Here is a 19,171-nt window from a genome sequence, read left to right as displayed (position 1 = left end):
TGGTAGAATTGCTAAGGAGCACTTCAATTGATAACACTTGACTGACTGAACTGATACACTTAAAATTTTAACGAGATCTCTTCTGAATGTTGTAAAATACCCTATGTTGATTTTGAATGTTTCTACCCCAGAATGATTTGAATAAAATATCCTGGATGTTTGTGAGAAGTATTATACGACACAGACATGATACATGCATAACAAACCTGAGTCATATAATACATATACATGTGCATATTAATTAAGGCCAAATTTATCATTACCTTTGCTTTATGAAGATCAACTCCATACATAGACAACTTTTTGGCATTCTCAAGAAATTCCAAGTCAGCTTGAGCTGGAGTCATGGACCTTTGATAAAATAAAAACAAAAATCCTTTCAGTATCATAGCGTCATCATTTACAGTAATAACATTTGTGTATTTATTGTGCTTTACTTATATACAGTATATACCAATATGTATGTAAAATATATTTCAAAGGCCAGGCGCAGTAGTTCATGCCTATAATCCTAGCACTCTGGGAGGCCCAGGTGGGTGGATTGCTTGAGCGCGGGATTTCAAGATCAGCCTGAGCAAGAGCCAGACCCCATATCTACTAAAAATAGAAAAATTAGCTGGGTGTTGTAGCAGGCACCTATAGTTGCAGCTACTCAGGAGGCTGAGGCAAGAGGATCAGTTGAGCACAAGAATTTGAGGTTGCTATGAACTATGACACCACAGCACTCTACTGAGGGCAACAAACTAAAACTGTCCCCCCCCAAAAAAAAAGATATATTTAAAAGTCCTGCAAGTAGGTTATTATGGAATAAGACTCTTACCACTACCTGCATCTAAATAACTAAAATATACCTTAGAAAAAAGTATCTTTCAGAAAAATAGTCACCAAAAAACATCAGAAAAAGTTTTTTTTTATTTTATTTAATAATTTCCTTATAAAGCCACCTCATCCACCATCAGTTCTGTCCCCCTCTCTGTTCTCTTCAGCCTTTTTCTCCAACACACACACAAATTCCTCCCACTAATTTTTCTTGCTAAAATGATGACCAAATTAAATCCTCTGAGGGCATGGTACAATTTACAATATCCTCCTAGTTGCCCTTTTCTATCCATAACCCTTGAATCAAGTAATTATGGAAATTAAACAAAAGGGCAGCAGACATTACTTAACCGGAGACTGTTAATGGGGGCAGGCTTGATGAAGAGAAAATTTCAAGTAACAGATGGTGTCCTGCCCACTGATCTAAACAAAATAAATTGGTTAATAGAAGCAGATAGATAATAGGGCTGCTTTCTCTGTTATTAAGATGTCTTCATTACCAGGCATATAATGAATTAGATTTGTTTGAAAACAATCAGTGCCACTTTCTAAACATTCACTGTGATGGTCTTCCCTTCTCCTTCATAAGTTTCCTCTCTTTTGAAAAGTGCTCATAAGCTAAGCAGTTCTGTAGAGCTTTTAAGACAAAAATATCACTTCTAATGCAGAGTAATTAAAGAAAAACATGTAAATGCCAGTTTCCAGTAAGACTACCTCAAGCTATAGAAAGCAGTAGGGGTCTCTTAACAAGGAAAAGTCACTTCTGAACCCATCTGTCTCATTAAAAAGGACAAAGGATTCCTTAAAACCACCACAATCAAAAAAACAAAAAAACCCTCAGGAGATCAGCTATAGATTTGTTAATGACTAAACTTCTTTTCACACACTCTAACGCTTCACACTTGAATTCTATTTATTAATGGAAAGGAGAATGGGAAAATTAACCCATATGCAAGACTGTATATTCAAGACATTAAAAATACCTCCAAAAAGTTTTATAGTTAAACATTTTTCCCCATAGAAGTTATACAATTTTCTAATAAGGTTACTCTCAGTTATTTTACTTTTCCTTTTTTTTTTCTAGACGTAGTCTTGTTCTGTTGCCCAGGCTGCAGTGCAGTGGTGCAATCACAGTTCACCACAGCCTAGAACTTTTGGGCAAAAACAATTCGCCTCCTACCTCAGAACAGGTATGTTCCACCACACCAGGCTAATTTAAATTTTTTTTGTAGAGATGGGGTCTTGTGATATTGCTCAAACAATATCACAAGACTATGGTTGGTCTCAAACTCCTGGCCTCAGGAATCCTCCTGCCTCAGCCTTTCAAAGTGCTGGGATTGAGCAGGTGCCCTGCTGTTTTTTTGTTGCTATTATCAATGGGATGAATTTTAGCATTTCGAAGCTGGAATGGAACGTGAATATTGCAGAGAACAACACTTTCATTTTGCTGCTGAAGAAACAGGTCCTGAGGAATCACATGGTCATGGGCAGGTAAAGACTCTTAAGTCTGAAGCAGCCCTTAACTCGGGACTCTAGTCACATGGGCTAGAATCTCGGCTCTGATACTTAAAGAGTGGTCAGTCAGTGTCTCCCTCAATCTCTATGAAGAAAGAATCATCATAATGCCTATTTCCAGATAACAGGAAAGGCAATGAATTTTTTTGTCTTTGTTGAATTAATGAATATGACTTTTAGGATCAAATGAGATAAAGGTTGTAGAACTGCTTTCTAAACTGCCTGGCAGGGTGGCTCATGCCTGTAATCCTAGCACTCTGGGAGGCCCAGGCAGGTGAATTGCTTGAGCTCAGGAGTTCCAGACAAGCCTGAGCAAGAGGTACCCTGTCTCTAAAGCACAAAATAGCCAGATGTTGTAGTACTAAAGGTGACAAAGTGAGAGTTTGTCTTAAAAAATAAAAAAGCTTTATTTTCTGATAATCCAGTGGTCCATTTACACAAGGATCATAAAATAAAATTAGGAGAAATAATTTGGATCACTTGAAGACAAAATTGAAAACACTAATGAAACAAGCTTGATAAAATCTTCACTCGCTCCTTCAATCCTAAGAGACATTAATGGGGACAATTTAAATTTCAAACTATGTAATTAGATGCTTCTATAAATTAGCATGCTTTAAAATTGTATTATGGGCAGAAGGTAAGAGGAGATCTTTAAAACTTCCTTGATAGGCTCGGCACCCATAGCTCAGAGAGTAGGGCGCCAGCCATGTACACTGAGGCGGGCAGATTCGAGCCCAGCCTAGGCCTGCTAAACAAAAACGACAACTGCAATCAAAAAAATAGGCAGGCGTTGTGGCAGGTGCCTGTAGTCCCATCTACTTCGGAGGCTGAGGCAAAGACAATCGCTTAAGCCCAAGAGTTTGAGGTTTCTGTGAGCTATGATGCCACAAAATGCTACTGAGGGCGACAGCTTGAGATGCTGTCTCAAAACAAAACAAAACAAACAAAAAAAACTTCCTTGATAGTTAAAAATAGTATTTATATTTGAAGTTTGACTAATGCTTTACAATTTCTTATATAATTTTTAGCCAGGTACAGGGGTGTGCGCTTGTAGACCTAGCTACTTGGGAGGCTGAGGCAGGAAGACCACTTAAGGCCATGAGTTTGAGTCCAGCATGGGTTACATAGACAGATTGTCTCTAAACTCATCTAGTTTGAGGCCACAGTGTGCAATGACTGTGCCTATAAATAGCCACTGCATTCCAGCCTGGACAACATAGAGAGACCCTGTCTTTAGGAAAAAAAAAAAAAATCTGGGGCGGCACCTGTGGCTCAAGGAGTAGGGCACTGGTCCCATATGCCGGAGGTGGCGGGTTCAAACCTAGCCCCGGCCAAAAACCAAACAAAAAAAAAAAAGAAAGAAAAAAAAAATCTGTATACACATACACAAAGTTTTGAAATAATTATGTTTCCTGAAAGTTATATGTAATACATGTAATTTTTTCCTGAACCACCTGAAAATAAACTGCAACCTAATGACCTATCACTCTGAATACTTTTATTACAAACTAAAAATCTGTCCTACAAAAAAGGATATTCTTCTACATAACCCCAATACAATATACGCCAAGGCTGGCAGGTTCAAACCTGGCCCAGGCCAGCTAAACAACAATGACAACTGCAACAAAAAATAGCTGGGCATTGTGGCAGGCACCTGTAGTCCCAGCTACTTGGGAGGCTGAGGTAAGAGAATCGTTTAAACCCAAGAGTTAGAGGTTGCTGTGAGCTGTGATGGCACAGTACTCTACTGGGGGGCAACATAGTGAGACTCTGTCTCAAAAAAAAACAAACAAAAACAAAACAGGAAATTAACATTGACACATTAATGCCATATAACTGTTAGAGGCCCCCAAAAGTATACCCAGTTGTTGCAGAGGTATCCAGTTTAGCATCATGAGTTTCATTTAGTTCATGTATCTTCAGGCTTCTTCAGTCTGGAATGACTCCTTAATCTTTCTTTCACTTTTAAAACCTCAACCCTTTATAAATTACAGACTAGTTATTCTGCAAAACATCTCACAATTTGGGCCTCTGTGAGCTGATTCATGCGATGCGTCTTTGACAGAAACATCACAGAAGTGGTGCTATATTCTCACTGCATCTCTTAAGTGGTACATAACTTCAATTTGTCCCTTTGTGGGTAATGTTCATTTTAACCTCTGATATCTTCTAGGTTTTTCTTCTGTGAAATACCTCTTTAACTCTTTGTAATTAATGAGCACTTTGTGGAAATATCCTGTTCCTTAATCAAACTTTGAATTTATTTACTTATTTATATCAGTATGGACTCATGAACTCTTGCCTCATTTAACGTAATACAATTAATTCTTTTCTTTCTTTTTTCTTTTAGAGACAGGATCTCAGTCTGTTGCCCAGGCTAGAGTGCAGTAGCATATCACAGTTTACTGTAGTCTTGAACTCCTAGGCATAAGTGATCCTCCTGAGTAATGACAACTATAGGTGCATGCCACAATACCTGGCTAATTTTTAATTTTTTTGTAGAGATGGAGTCTTGCTATGTTGTTTGGGCTGGTTTTGAATTCCTGACCTCAAGTGATCCTCTGGTGTTAGCCCCTTGAGTAACTGGGATTGCAAACTCTAGCCACTTTATTTTTATTTATTTATTTATTTATTTTTGAGACACAGCCTCAAGCTGTTGCCCTGGGTAGAATGCCGAGGCATCACAGCTCAGAGCAACCTCAAACTTGGGCTTAAGCGATTCTCTTGCCTCAATCTCCCAAGTAGCTGGGACTAGAGGCACCTGCCACAACGCCCGGCTATTTTTTGGTTATAGTTGTCATTGTTTGGTGGGCCTGGGCTGGATTCAAATCTTCCAGCTCCAGTGTATGCGGCTGGCACCTTAGCCACTTGAGCTACCAGCACCAAGCCATAGCCACTTTATTTTAATACTTAAATTGGCCCAGATTGGGTTAGTGGGACTCTCCCAAGCTGAAGTCTGTGTCCTTCTGACCATTTCCCATCGTTTTTTGAGTTCCTCTTTCTGCCACAATGTAGAGTAAGAGTATGCATGTTGTATGTACTTATTTACATTTATATTTCTATATGTATGTATCTATATATATATTAGAACCATCAGTTCCCACTGAAATCTCTAGTTTTAATGCACTACCACAGGAGTCATTTTAGTTTCTTTTTCCATAACTCATAGCTCCTCTCATTGACTGTGAGAAACCTGACTCTAATTATCCTGAAGATATTGACTAATTTGGTCGATCTCCTTGTACATAACCAATCTCTCATTACTGCCACTGACTGACACTTTCCCCACGTGCATGCCCCTTCTTACCCTGCTTGGACTCTGAATTCCCCGTTCTGAACTGCTCTCCATACGTGAATGCCCTCTTTACCTCATTTGGGTTCTGACTCCTGGTGTTAGACCACTTCCTTCCATGGACACCTTCACTCTGCTCAGGCTTTGACAATCTGCATCAGGTGCCACCCATGTAGATGCCCTCTGCACCCTACACAGACCCTACTTCCACATGGATGCCCTTCTCCCTCTGCTTGGCCTCTAAAACCTACCACTAGGCATCCATGCAAGACCACCATCCTCATCCATTGAGCTTTGACCCTTCAAGCCAAGATGCACCCCCTACCCAAGGAGATGCTCCCACCCTGCCTAGGTCTCAATGTCTGAAGCTATATTGCCCCTCTGCATAGATGACTGTCTTATTCTGCTCAACCTAATGTTCCTAGAAAGCTTTTTCCAATTATAAAAAGTCATACACATTCATTGAATAAAATTTGGAAAATAACAGTAACAGCATAGAAAAAAAGGAAAATCTCCCACAATCCTACCACCCACAGACATCTTTGCATGTTATATTTTGTGAGTTAAATGGACAAATTAAAACAAATTATTTTTTCACCTTGAAATTTTAAAGCTCAGAGTTTTTCCCAAAATTTCTAAGACCTGTGAAAGTTATATGATAAACAGGCTGAGAAAAGATTAGATACCTCTAAACCCTTAGAGTATTGTCTTGAATTTATTCAGTACCACCTAATAATTTACTACTTGTAACTACTACCACTTACAGAAGTACCTAAATACGGAGTTCTGGCACTAGTTAACTCTTGCTCATTAAAAAGAACATACAACTAAATTTCCCTGTATTTATTTATTTCAAGCAAGTGGGGTCAGGAGAGAGACATTTGGTGAGTTCCAGGGCCACGTCGTAGTCTATTATTAATGTTGCTGTATCTCCTTATTATTATAATTAACTGTGCAGGGGGTGGAAACCGACACGTTTACACACCTTCCTAGTGCCCATAGTGGAAGGCAATTAATATTAAAGCTTGATTTGTCAGTGTAAATTTAAAATGTTAATTATAGCTTCAAAATCCCTGTCTGGGCAAAGGGCCACTACTAAGGGTTCCATTTATGTAGACAGTCTTCTGTTTGTCAAGAAGGAGGGTAGAATTTGCTAATATTGTACTCTCCAGTGCCTAGTAAATGATTATGCCTCAGTGTAAGTTTCTTTGGATTAGTTAAAATGCCATTTATTGAACATAATGAAAAAAAAAATTTTTTTTTTTTTTGAGACAGAGCCTCAAGCTGTTGCCCTGGGTAGAGTGCTGTGGCATCACAGCTCACAGCAACCTCCAACTCCTGGGCTTAAGTGATTTCTTGCCTCAGCCTCCCAAGTAGCTGGGACTATAGGCACCTGCCACAATGCCTGGCTATTTTTTGGTTGTAGTTGTCATTGTTGTTTGGCAGGCCTGGGCTGGATTCGAACCCGCCAGCTTTGGTGTCTGTGGCTGGTGCCTTAGCCAGCTGAGCTACAGGCGCTGAGCCGAAATTTTTCATTTGAGTATGTATTTGGGAGGGTTGCAAATCTTTCCATAAAGCAGCAAGTAAATTCCAAGAACACAGACTTTAAATTTTCTAGTCACAGTGATTCATTATTGCTCAATTTTTATATACATAACAGAAGATCAAATGGACCATATCAATTTGTCGTTTGAGATTATTTAACCTGTAAGAGTTTAAATTCTGTTAAGTTCTAAGAGTGGTTCTCCAAACCCAGACTCACATTCAGTATTTCAGAATTATTATTATCTTAGCACATACTTGAACTCTCACTATACACCATTGTGCTAAGCTCACATGAATTATGTGATTTAACAATTACGAAATTGGGCGGCGCCTGTGGCTTAGTGAGTAGGGTGCCAGCCCCATATGCCGAGGGTGGTGGGTTCAAACCCTAGCCCTGGCCAAACTGCAACAAAAATAGCTGGGCGTTGTGGCAGGCGCCTGTAGTCCCAGCTGCTTGGGAGGCTGAGGCAAGAGAATCGCGTAAGCCCAAGAGTTAGAGGTTGCTGTGAGCCGTGTGACGCCACGGCACTCTACCCGAGGGCAGTACAGTGAGACTCTGTCTCTACAAAAAAAAAAAAAAAAAAAAAGAAAGCTTAAGTAACTTACCAAGAATTACATGCTTAATAAAGAATAGAGTCTGAATTTAAAGCAAAACAGGCTGATTCCAGAGCCTATCCTTTTTTTTTTTAATTTTCTTGAATTTTGTATTTAATTAATTTAGTTTAAAGTTTTTCTTAATTTTTGTTTTATTTATTTATTTATTTATTTATAGGCAGAGTCTCATTTTGTTACCCTCGGTAGAGTGCTCATTTTGTTACCCTCGGTAGAGTGCCATAGCATCACAGCTCACAGTAACCTCAAACTCTTGGGCTTAAGTGATCCTCTTGTCTCAGCCTCCCAAGTAGCTGGGACTATAGGTGTCTGCTGCAACGCCCGGCTATTTTTAGAGACTGGGGTCACGCTCTTGCTCAGGCTGGTCTCAAACCCGTCAGCTCAGGCAATCCACCCACCTCAGCCTCCCAGAGTACTAGGATTACAGGCATGAGCCACTGCCTCCCGCCCAGAGCCTATCCTTTTAACTATGGCACCCTATTGCCTAACTCAGTGGTTCTCAAACTTTTTTGGCCTTACGACTTCTTTACTCTCTTAATTATTGTAACAACTACTGAGGACTCCAAAGAACTTTTCTTTATATTGCTTGTACCTATTAGTATTTACTATATTAGAAAGTTTAAAACTAAGAAAAATTTAAAATAATTATTAAATTTCTTTCTTTCTTTCTTTTTTCTGGAGACAGAGTCTCACTGTTGCCCCCATGCTAAAATGCCACGGCATCAGCCTAGCGCACAGCAACCTCCAACTCCTGAGTTCAAGTCATCTTCCAGCCTCAGCCTCCTGAGTAGCTCGGACTACAGGCACCCACCACAATGCCTTGCTAATTTTTCTATTTTTAGTAGAGGCCCAGGCTATTTTGAAATTCCTGCATTCAAGCAACCCTGCCACCTTGGCCTTTCAGGGTGCTAGGATTATAGGCATGAGCCACCATGCCTGGCCTATTTATTAAATTTATAAAGAATAAAAATAAATCCATTATTTTTAACATTCATAACATTACTTGTGAAAAATAACAATATTTTCCCAAAAACATAATGAAAAGGCAACACTGTTTGACATATTTACAAATCACTTTAATGTCTGTCTTAGAAGACAGCTGGATTCTCCTACCTTCTGCATTCAATCTGTTCCAATATATTAATTTGGTATTATATGAAGAAATCTGCTCTCACAGAAATATGTAATTAGAAAAGGAAAGACTGAGAATTTAAAATATTCTTCTTTGATATTACACTAAAACTCAACAATGGCAGTTTCTGAAAGGTTAATTGCAATATGAAATGTGGAACGTGTCAATGAACTTTTTGAACTGTTACATTAAGATCTACTGGTTTATCTTGCTTTTTAAAAAAACTTTTTAGGGGTGGCGCCTGTGGCTCAGTGAGTAGGGCGCCGGCCCCATATACCGAGGGTGGTGGGTTCAAGCCCAGCCCCGGCCGAACTGCAACAAAAAAAATAGCCGGGCGTTGTGGCGGGCGCCTGTAGTCCCAGCTGCTCGGGAGGCTGAGGCAGGAGAATCACATAAGCCCAGGAGCTGGAGGTTGCTGTGAGCCGTGTGAGGCCACGGCACTCTACTGAGGGCAGTAAAGTGAGACTCTGTCTCTACAAAAAAAAACTTTTTAGGAGACAGGGTCTTTGTCACTCAGACTCAAGTGCAATGGCATGATCATAGCCCATTGCAACAGTGAATTCTGGATCTCCAGGGCTCCTCCCCCCTCAGCCTCAAATCGCTAGGACTATAGGTGCATGTCTTCACACCTATATCTTTTTTATTTCTAGTAGAGACAGGGTCTTGCAATGTTGCCCACGCTGGTCTTGAACTCCTGGGTTTAAGCAATCATCTAGCCTAGGCCTCCCAAAACGCTAGGATCACAGGCACGAGCCACCATACCCAGCCTATCTTGCTTTGAATACATCTTTTTTTATTCATGCATGATTTTGTAACATTGTGTATTGTTTATCTGAAAAATACTGGCTCACCAAGTTACATAAATCTTCCAAATGTTGACACGTTTCATTATACAATAAATGTATAAGAAAAGTCACATTCATTAAAATCACTATTGCCCTTGGCAGAAAAAGTCTTTAAGTATTTAAAAGCTGTCAGGATCACAGTGGCAAATAAAAGTTTCTCAAAATTTTAATTTTTACTCGAAAATGTGAATTTTGTCATTATCAACAAATACTGTCATTTGCTTTTCTAAAAGCACCAGCTCATTCATTTTTTAGAAAATGAATGCCAAGTAACTCTGACTGAATAATCATAGTTTGTTAGTCATTTTTTTCAGGAAAAAACAGTGTTTATAGAAAAGATAGTTAATTCAGCTCATAATTCAAATTACACAAGTAATTTTCCTTGAAACAACTACTGTACTTCAGTATACAGCAGAAATATTTTATGCATACATCTCACTTAATCATGCAGAATATTATATAGAAATGTATTCAATAGCCAGGTGTTGTGATGGGAGCCTGTAGTCCCAGCTACTAGGGAGGCTGAGGCAAGAGAATCGCTTAAGCCCAAGAGTTTGAAGTTGCTGTGAACTGTGATGCCATGGCACTCTACTGAGGGCGAAATAAGTGAGACTCTGTCTCATTAAAAAAAAAAAAAAAAAAAAGAAATGCATTCAAGATTTAATAAAATTAATACTGTTTATTGCTTCATTAAAAACATTCTTAGCTAAATTAGCCTTTTTTATTTTTAACTGCAAGTATATGTTGATGAACATAATGAACGCCAGTACAGTTTGGTGCAAATGCCTTGATTTGTGCATCACCCATTTCAACACAGTGAAAAAGGCAAATATCTTAGCATAATTATTATTTTTTTTTTTTGAGACAGAGTCTTATTGTCACCCTCAGTAGAGTGCCGTACTGTCACAGCTCACAGCAACCTCAAACTCATGGGCTTAAGTGATTCTCTTGCCTTAGCCTCCTAAGTAGCTGGGACTACAGGTGCCCACCACAACGCCTGGCTATTTTTTTTTTTTTTTTTGAGACAGAGTCTCACTATGTCCCCTCAGTAGAGTGTTGTAACATCATAGCTCACAGCAACCTCAAACTCCCAGGTTTAAGCGATTCTCTTGCCTCAGCCTCCCAAGCAGCTGGATTACAGGTGTCCGCCACAATGCCTGGCTATTTTTCTGTTGCAGTTGTTTAGCTGTTGTTCAGCTGGCCCAGGCTGGGCTCGAATCCACCACCTTTGGTATATGGGGTTGGCACTGTAACCACTGTGCTATGGGCACTGAGCCCTGGCTATTTTTTGTTGTAGTTGTCGTTGTTTAGCAGGCCTGGGCTGGGTTCAAACCTGCCTGCCTCAGTGTATGTGGCCGGGGCCCTACCACTGAGCTACAGGCGCCGAACCAAATCAAATAATTTTAATTGTTTCTTTCCAATACTTGATCCTGTACGTATATACATATATATAGTATATATTTTTACATATAGATTTTTACAATCATAGTCAGAATGATTCAAAGTATTAAAAATGTATTCAAAGACAATGTAATGTCCTTTAGTTAATTATTTTTTTTAGAAACAGAGTCTCACTTTGTTGCCCTCAGTAGAGTGCTGTAGCATCACAGCTCACAGCAACCTCCAGCTCTTGAGCTTAGGCGATTCTCTTGCCTTAGCCTCCCAAGTAGCTGGGACTACAGGTGCCTGCCACAACATCTGGCTTTTTGTTGTTGCAGTTTGGCTGGGGCCAGTTTGAACCCACCACCCTAGGTATATGGGGCCGGCACCTTACTCACTGAGCCACAGGTGCTGCCCCCTTTAGTTAATTATTAAATTTTTTTTTTTTTTTTTTGGTTGTAGTTTTTGGCCAGGGCCGGGTTTAAACCCACCACATCCAGTATATGGGACCAGTGCCCTACTCCTTGAGACACAGGTACCACCCCCCTTTAGTTAATTGTTAACAATGACTTGTCCAAAGTTACAGTGGAGGTAAGTGGGCTCACACTGACTCTTTCTATGGCACTATGCTCCCTCTTAGGCAAATACTGAATCAATATCATATTAAGGGTTTAAACTTATTGCCCAAAACAAACACAGAACAAACCCTAGAGACATATTCACCTGTATGACTTATGCAGTTCCATGACCTTTTCTTCAAGTTCCTTGGTCTGATTTGGGGCCAGTTTAAAATCACTAACATAATCCACACCATGGAGTTCTGGGTCGTAGTCCCCCAGCTCAGACTGGATGGTGTAAGAACCTAATAATGCTAAGGTTGCAAATGAGCAGGGCAGACGTCCTGTAACTATGTCCTGCCGAAGCTGCAGACACAAATAGTATCTACGGCCAAAAGAGAAAAGATGTTAACATGTCAGCAACAACAACAAAATACAGAAAGGAAGAGGAGAAAAAAGGGAAAGAGAGGAAAAGAAGAAGAAAGAAGAAAATAGGTTAAGTATGAGATCATATCAATAACTGTTCAGTCCAAGTAGTGGGCATATATGGTAGTTTATCGTACTATAATTTCTTCCATTCTGTGTGAATTTTTTCCATATAGAAGGTTAAAAAAAATATTGTAACTGTCATACACATATTTAGAAACAAAAAGAGGAAAAGTTGGAAAAGTCTGAAGGTCATAATGAAACTAATACTTTGTTAAGTATACTAAGTACCATAGATACATAAATTATCTTATCTTAAAAGAAAATACTTGTGAGGTGGGTACCATCGACAGAGGACAGATGAGGAGGCATCCTCAGAGGCTTAGTTGCTCGATGCCAGAGAACAATGAAGGCTGTTTGGCTCTAAAACCAGACCCTTTGTTTTCCATCACAGTGCTTTGCCAAATGTGTAGATACTATCCTTCATATACAAAGATGACATTATTTACACATTTTCAGTATGATATGAACATTGTGGCGTGTTTTTCCTTCAAGGTGAGTTAAATTACATACAGCCTCCCGCATACTGTTGAGAATTCAGACTGCAGTTAAAAAAGTTCGGTCCAATAAACTAATTGAGTGCCTCAATATGTATAGACACTTCCATGACTACAGTGTTCACAGGTATGGTCCTGACCTCCTACTGCTTAGTCTAACTGACTGAGTGGACCAATTCAGAATGTTTTATCAAACAGGAAAAGTATGTTTAAATTGGCAATTGCTATATTAATTAGAATCATATCTTTGCTTTTACCATAGCAATATGTTATTAAATAATATGTGCATCAGCAATAGTTTTTCTATCTATAATTAGTTACTACATACATGCCTTTTACCAAAAAAGTCAGAGCAATGCCAAACAAGTGACCAGAATCTTAACCGCTTCTAAAAGATTTTTAGGGATGCATTTTGTTTTATACATACAGATGAAGAAAGATAAGTAACCAAAGTAGCAACTCCAAAAGACAAACATTACATGTGAAAAAGAAATAACCAGAACAATTTTTAAGGCAGATAAATGGCATCTCAACTTCAACAATGTATGGTGACTAGACAATAATAAGAAAAAAATGGTATAGACTTTTCATAGAACTTAATCAGATTTTTCAAGAGTCTAATCTATCCCCTTATTTAAGAGATATAGAAACTGAGGCCTAGAGATTATAAATTTGACTGAAATCAGAAAGTTGGCAACAAAATCAAAATTAGAAAGCAGTTTTTGACAACTAATAGTTCAATTTAACAAACATTTGCCAAGCACTTACTAATTATAAGGCTCTATGTGAGAGGCTTATGGATATAAATATGTATAGTTCTACTCTTTACAATTATCTTGCTTTTCCATTTTTTTGTTAATATTCTTTTTTTTTTAAGAGACAGAGTCTCACTTGTCACCCTTGATAGAGTGCCATGGTGTCACAGCTCACAGCAACCTCCAGCTCTTGGGTTTAGGCGATTCTCTTGCCTCAGCTTCCCAGGTAGCTGGGACTACAGGCGCCTGCCACAATGCCTGGCTATTTTGTTAATATTCTCACAGAATCCAATAAAAGTCATTTTCCTTAAATAGATGAGTAGGCTGTTTTAAAGAGTATAAGACTTATTTCATAAATTAAGTGGGTTCAAAGGAAGATTCAGTTCATGGGGATCACGTAGCTAATCATACATACAGTTTAAAAAAGAGACAGAAAGGGACGACGCCTGTGGCTCAAAGGGGTGGGGCGCTGGCCCCATGTGCCAGAGGTGGCGGGTTCAAACCCATCCTCGGCCAAAGACTGCAAAAAAAAAGGAGATAGGAAGAAATAATAACACTGAGACTTTTAGCTCTTTTGATCTCTTTAAGAAGGAACATGGTGGGAAAAGAATATAAATACAAAAAATAAAAAAATCAGTAGTCTTTTACCACGTATATTTGTGTCTTGCCTTTGGAGGGAGGGTGGTGTGGTGTATATAAGCCCTGTCCACAGCTTGGTATTACACTGATCATAAACAAGACTAGGTCGCTGCCCGTTTCCTCCAGGCAGGTCATAGACACTTGAGTCTTTTAAGTTCAATTATTTGCAAGCCTGCCTTGAAGTGACCACAAACCTTCTCTTTTAGGCTAACTAAGCATTTAATAGCTCACCATTTTTCTATAATTCTGAATAGGGAAATTCCTAGAGTTTATGAGAATTACTATTACGTGTTTATTACTTAGTGGTTTACCTTGTTATATCTTCTGTTAACTGTGCTGGGTCAGGTGGATAAAACTTTACATTAAATGTAAAATTCCACGGGACACCTGTAAAAATAAACACCAAAGAATTTCATGTTTATATCATAAAGTTTAGGATTCTTTTTAACCTTAAAAAAATCATTTCTTGACCTTTTGGCTAAGGCCAAGTATAGAAATACCTCAAAATATTTTGAAAAAAATCCTTTTCCCCCTGAAATTTTAAAATACTTTCATGCCTCGTGGATAAAAAAATTTTTTCTGGCTCGGCGCCTATAGCTCAGCAGCTAGGCGCCAGGCACATACACCGGAGCTGGCAGGTTCAAACCCAGCCCGGGCCTGCCAAACAACAATGACAACTACAACCGAAAAATGGCCCGGCGTTACGGCAGGCGCCTGTAGTCCCAGCTACTTGGGAGGCTGAGGCAAGAGAGTCCCTTGAGCCCAAAAATTTGAGGTTGCTGTGACCTGTGACAACGCCACAGCACTCTACTGTCTACTGAGGGTGACATAGTGAGTCTCAAAAAAAAAAGAAAGAAAAAGAAGAAAGTTAATTAGCTAGCACTTAAGAGTTAAAGCTAGAAGATCTTTTTTTTTTTTCATCTAACTGAACAGTTGTGTTTACAAAGGATGAGAACTACATAGGCAAAATAACATGATAAAAACCATCCTTTACGTCAACTTGCTTGTAACAATGGTTTTCAAACTATGATCTGTATGTAGTAGTGTATACATTCCGAGAAATGCCTCTTTAGACGATTTCATCATCATGTAGGATACACATAGACTATATGGTACATACATGTAGAGGCTACAAACCTGTACAGCATGTTACTGTACTGGATACTACAGAGTTGGAACACAATGTTAAGTATATGCGTATCTAAAAGGTACAGTAAAATGTGGTATTATAATTTCACGGGACTACCATCATATATGTAGTCCCTGTTAACAGAAATGTCACCAGGCAGTACATGGCTGTACTCCTCCGAGTGCTCAGAAGTCATTCAGGTAACCCATAAATGTTCTTTTTTTGGTTTTGGAATTATTTACTTGTGGTATCTGTCAACAGTACCTCAAATAAAAGCATTCTTGTCATTAATATAGGGGAGATTAGGAGATCATTTTAGAAATAAGGACAAAAAGGCAATATAGGTAGCTTTTTTTTTCCTTTCTTTCTTTCTTTTTTTTTTTTAGAGACAGAGTCTCACTTTGTTGCCCTTGGTAGAGTGCTGTAGCGTCACGGCTCACAGCAACACATAGGTAGCTTTTATTTTACCATCATTATTATTATTATTATTGAGACAGAGTCTCACTTTGTAGCCCTTGGTAGAGTGCTGTGACATCATAGCTCACAACAACCTCAAAGTCTTGGGCTTAAGTGATCCTCTTACCTCAGACTCCCAAGTAGCTGGGACTACAGGTGCCTGCCATAATGCCTAGCCATCAGGCTAGTCTTCAACTCCTGAGCTCAAGCAATCCACCTGCCTTGGCCTCCCAGAGTACTAGGATTATAGGTGTCAGCCACTGCACCAGGCCCTATAGGTAGCTTTTATTATCTTTTTTTTTTTTTTCTGAGACAGTCTCAGTTTGTCGCCTTCAGTAGAGTGCCGTAGCGTCACAACTCACAACAACCTCAAACTTTTGGGCTTAAGCAATTCTTTTGCCTCAGCCTCCCATGTAGCTGGGACTACAAGCGGCTGCTACACCCCTGGCTATTTTTTGGTTGTAGTTGTTGTTTGGCAGGCCCGGGCTGGATTCGAACCTGCCAGCTCCAGTGTATGTGGCTGGCGCCCTACAGGTGAGCTACAGGTGCCTAAGTAGCTTTTAGATACTGCACCTGTAATAAAAATATTTTAGGCATGAAAACTACAAGAATTCAATCCTGAGACTCACACAAATGTGTTGCATTTTTGATCTACAATAAAAATCAGAGATTATGAGTAAAGGTTAAATGGAGAATGCATTTCAATTTTTCCAGCTGAGTGCTACCCTTCAGGGTTTTTCTAGCATGACTGCTGACTTCCCAAAGAATAAGGCTTAAATTCAGCCATAATGAAATATGATTGGCTACAGATGTTAACAGCTGTCATTTTGTTCAGCACTAATTGCATACCAGGCACTAAGCCAGCCCTCTTTTACATTAATTCATTTAATCCTCAAAGAAATACATATATTAATGCTTTTCATATATGAAAAAACAGACATTTAGGAAAGTAGAAAGCTAGTAAACCCAGAGTTCTTTTACTTCAAATTCCATGCTATTGTGCTTGTTTTTGAGACACAGTCTCACTCTATTGCCAGGGTTGAGTGCAATGGTGTCACCCTAGCTCACTGCAACCTCAAACTCCTGAGCTCTAGCAATTCTTCCTGCCTCAGCTTCTTGAATAGCTAGGACCATACGCACTAGCCACCACGCAAAACTTACTTTTTTTTTATTTTTTGGAGAAATGGGGATCTCTCACGATGTTGCTTGAGTGGTGCTTCTGCGTCAGCCTCCCAAAGTACTAGGATTATAGGCTTTTTTTTTTTTTTGCAGTTTTTGGCGGGGGCTAGGTTTGAACCAACCACCTCCAGCATATGGGGCCAGCACCCTACTCCTTTGAGCCACCAGCACCGCCTGGATTATAGGCATTTTAATCACCGAATTCTACTATCCTCCTACAAATATTTACCTCTCATACCCAGAACCAAGAAAATAAACAAAACTAAAAATTAAGCTAAGAGGAGGGAGATTGGTAAACCTCAGAAGGTCTAAATGGGTAAGGCTGGGTCTGACAGAAATTAAAAACAAAAAGAACTGGGTGGCGCCTATGGTCCAGTGGGTAGGGCACCAGCCCCATATACCGAGGATGACGAGTTCGAACTTGGCCCCAGCCAAACTGCAACAAAAAAATAGCAGGCTGTTCTGGCATGCACCTGTAGTCCCAGTTACTTAGGAGGCTGAGGCAAGAAAATTGCCTAAGCCTAGGAGTTGGAGGTTGCTGTAAGCTGTGACACCACAGTACCCTACCAAGGGGGCAATAAAGTGAGACTCTGTCTCTAAAAAAAAAAAAAAAACAGGTTTGGCGCCTATGGCTCAAGCGGCTAAGGCACCAGCCACATACATCTGAGCTGCCAGGTTCAAATCCAGCCTGGGCCTGCCAAACAACAATGACGGCTGCAACCAAAAAATAACCAGGCGTTGTGATGGATGCCTGTAGTCCCAGCTACTTGGGAGGCTGAGGCAGGAAAATCGCTTGAGTCCAGGAATTGGAGGTTGCCACAGCACTCTACCCAGGGCGACAACTTGAGGCTGTCTCAAAAAAAAAGGCAGTATTATGTATATATAAGTATGGATGTATAAAAGAAAAAAATATAAAAACATAGATTGAAAGAATCACCCCAGAAGAAGAATGCTCCAGAGGAATGGAAGCCATACTAGAGAATATTATAAAAGAAAATTTCCCAAATATTCTGACACACTGCTTTCAGAGGGTATTGGACCCCAGGTCACCTCAACTCTAACCGAGCTTCTCCAAGACACATTGTGATGAACCTGTCCAAAGTCAAGACAAAAGAAAAGATTCTGCAAGCTGCCAGGAGTAAGCGCCAGTTGACCTACAGGGGCAAATCCATCAGAGTGACCGCAGACTTTTCTAATGAAACTTTCCAAGCAAGAAGACAATGGTCATCTACCTTTAATCTACTTAAACAGAACAATTTCCAGCCCAGAATTCTGTACCCTGCTAAGCTAAGCTTCAAAATTGACAGAGAAATCAAATCATTTACGGATATACAAACATTGAGGAAATTCGCCACAAGACCAGCTCTACAGGAAATACTTCAACCTGTTCTGCACACTGACCACCACAATGGATCAGCAGCAAAGTAAGAACTCAGAAATTAAAGGACAGAACCTAACCTCCACACTGATGCAAAAGATAAAACTAAGCAATGGACTCTCACAAAATAAGACGAATAGAATACTACCACACTTATCAATTATCTCAATAAATGTTAATGGCTTGAATTCCCCACTGAAGAGACATAGATTGGTTGACCGGATTAAAAAACACAAGCCATCCATTTGCTGTCTGCAAGAAACACACCTGGCTTCAAAAGACAAATTAAAGCTCCGAGTCAAGGGTTGGAAGACAATTTTTCAGGCAAATGGAATTCAGAAGAAAAGAGGAGTTGCAATCTTATTTTCAGATACATGTGGATTTAAAGCAACTAAAGTCAAAAAAGACAAAGATGGTCACTTTATATTGGTCAAGGGAAAAATACAACAAGAAGACATTTCAATTCTAAATATCTATGCACCCAATTTAAATGCTCCCAGATTCTTGAAACAGACCTTACTCAATCTGAGCAATATGATATCCGATAATACCATAATAACAGGGGACTTTAACACTCCTCTTACAGAGCTGGACAGATCCTCTAAACAGAAATTAAACAAAGATATAAGAGATTTAAATGAGACCCTAGAACAACTATGCTTGATAGACGCATATAGAACACTCCACCCCAAAGATAAAGAATATACATTCTTCTCATCACCCCATGGAACATTCTCCAAAATTGATCATATCCTGGGACACAAAACAAATATCAACAGAATCAAAAGAATTGAAATTTTACCTTGTATCTTCTCAGACCATAAGGCACTAAAGGTGGAACTCAACTCTAACAAAAACGCTCAACCCCACACAAAGGCATGGAAATTAAACAATCTTCTGTTGAATAACAGATGGGTGCAGGAAGAAATCAAACAGGAAATCATTAACTTCC

General features: G+C 39.4%; 1 protein-coding gene across 23 annotated transcripts in view; it reads right to left on the bottom strand.

Annotated features, from left to right (window-relative positions):
* Nucleotides 1-19,171, bottom strand: part of EPB41 (erythrocyte membrane protein band 4.1) — a 222,585-nt gene that overhangs the window by 77,584 nt on the left and 125,830 nt on the right. For all 23 annotated transcript variants that reach the window (XM_053576609.1, XM_053576598.1, XM_053576605.1 and 20 more), the window contains exons 6-8: nucleotides 14,389-14,464; nucleotides 11,867-12,085; nucleotides 264-351 (exon numbers count right to left, since the gene is read on the bottom strand). In XM_053576609.1, the coding sequence (XP_053432584.1) occupies nucleotides 264-351; nucleotides 11,867-12,085; nucleotides 14,389-14,464 (383 nt within the window). The remainder of the gene's footprint in view (nucleotides 1-263; nucleotides 352-11,866; nucleotides 12,086-14,388; nucleotides 14,465-19,171) is intronic.

The sequence above is a fragment of the Nycticebus coucang genome, chromosome 22 (assembly GCF_027406575.1).
Source record: "Nycticebus coucang isolate mNycCou1 chromosome 22, mNycCou1.pri, whole genome shotgun sequence".
Taxonomy (NCBI): domain Eukaryota; kingdom Metazoa; phylum Chordata; class Mammalia; order Primates; family Lorisidae; genus Nycticebus; species Nycticebus coucang.
The sequence above is the reverse complement of the archived record's forward strand: the minus strand, read 5'-3'. Positions and strand labels throughout refer to the sequence as shown.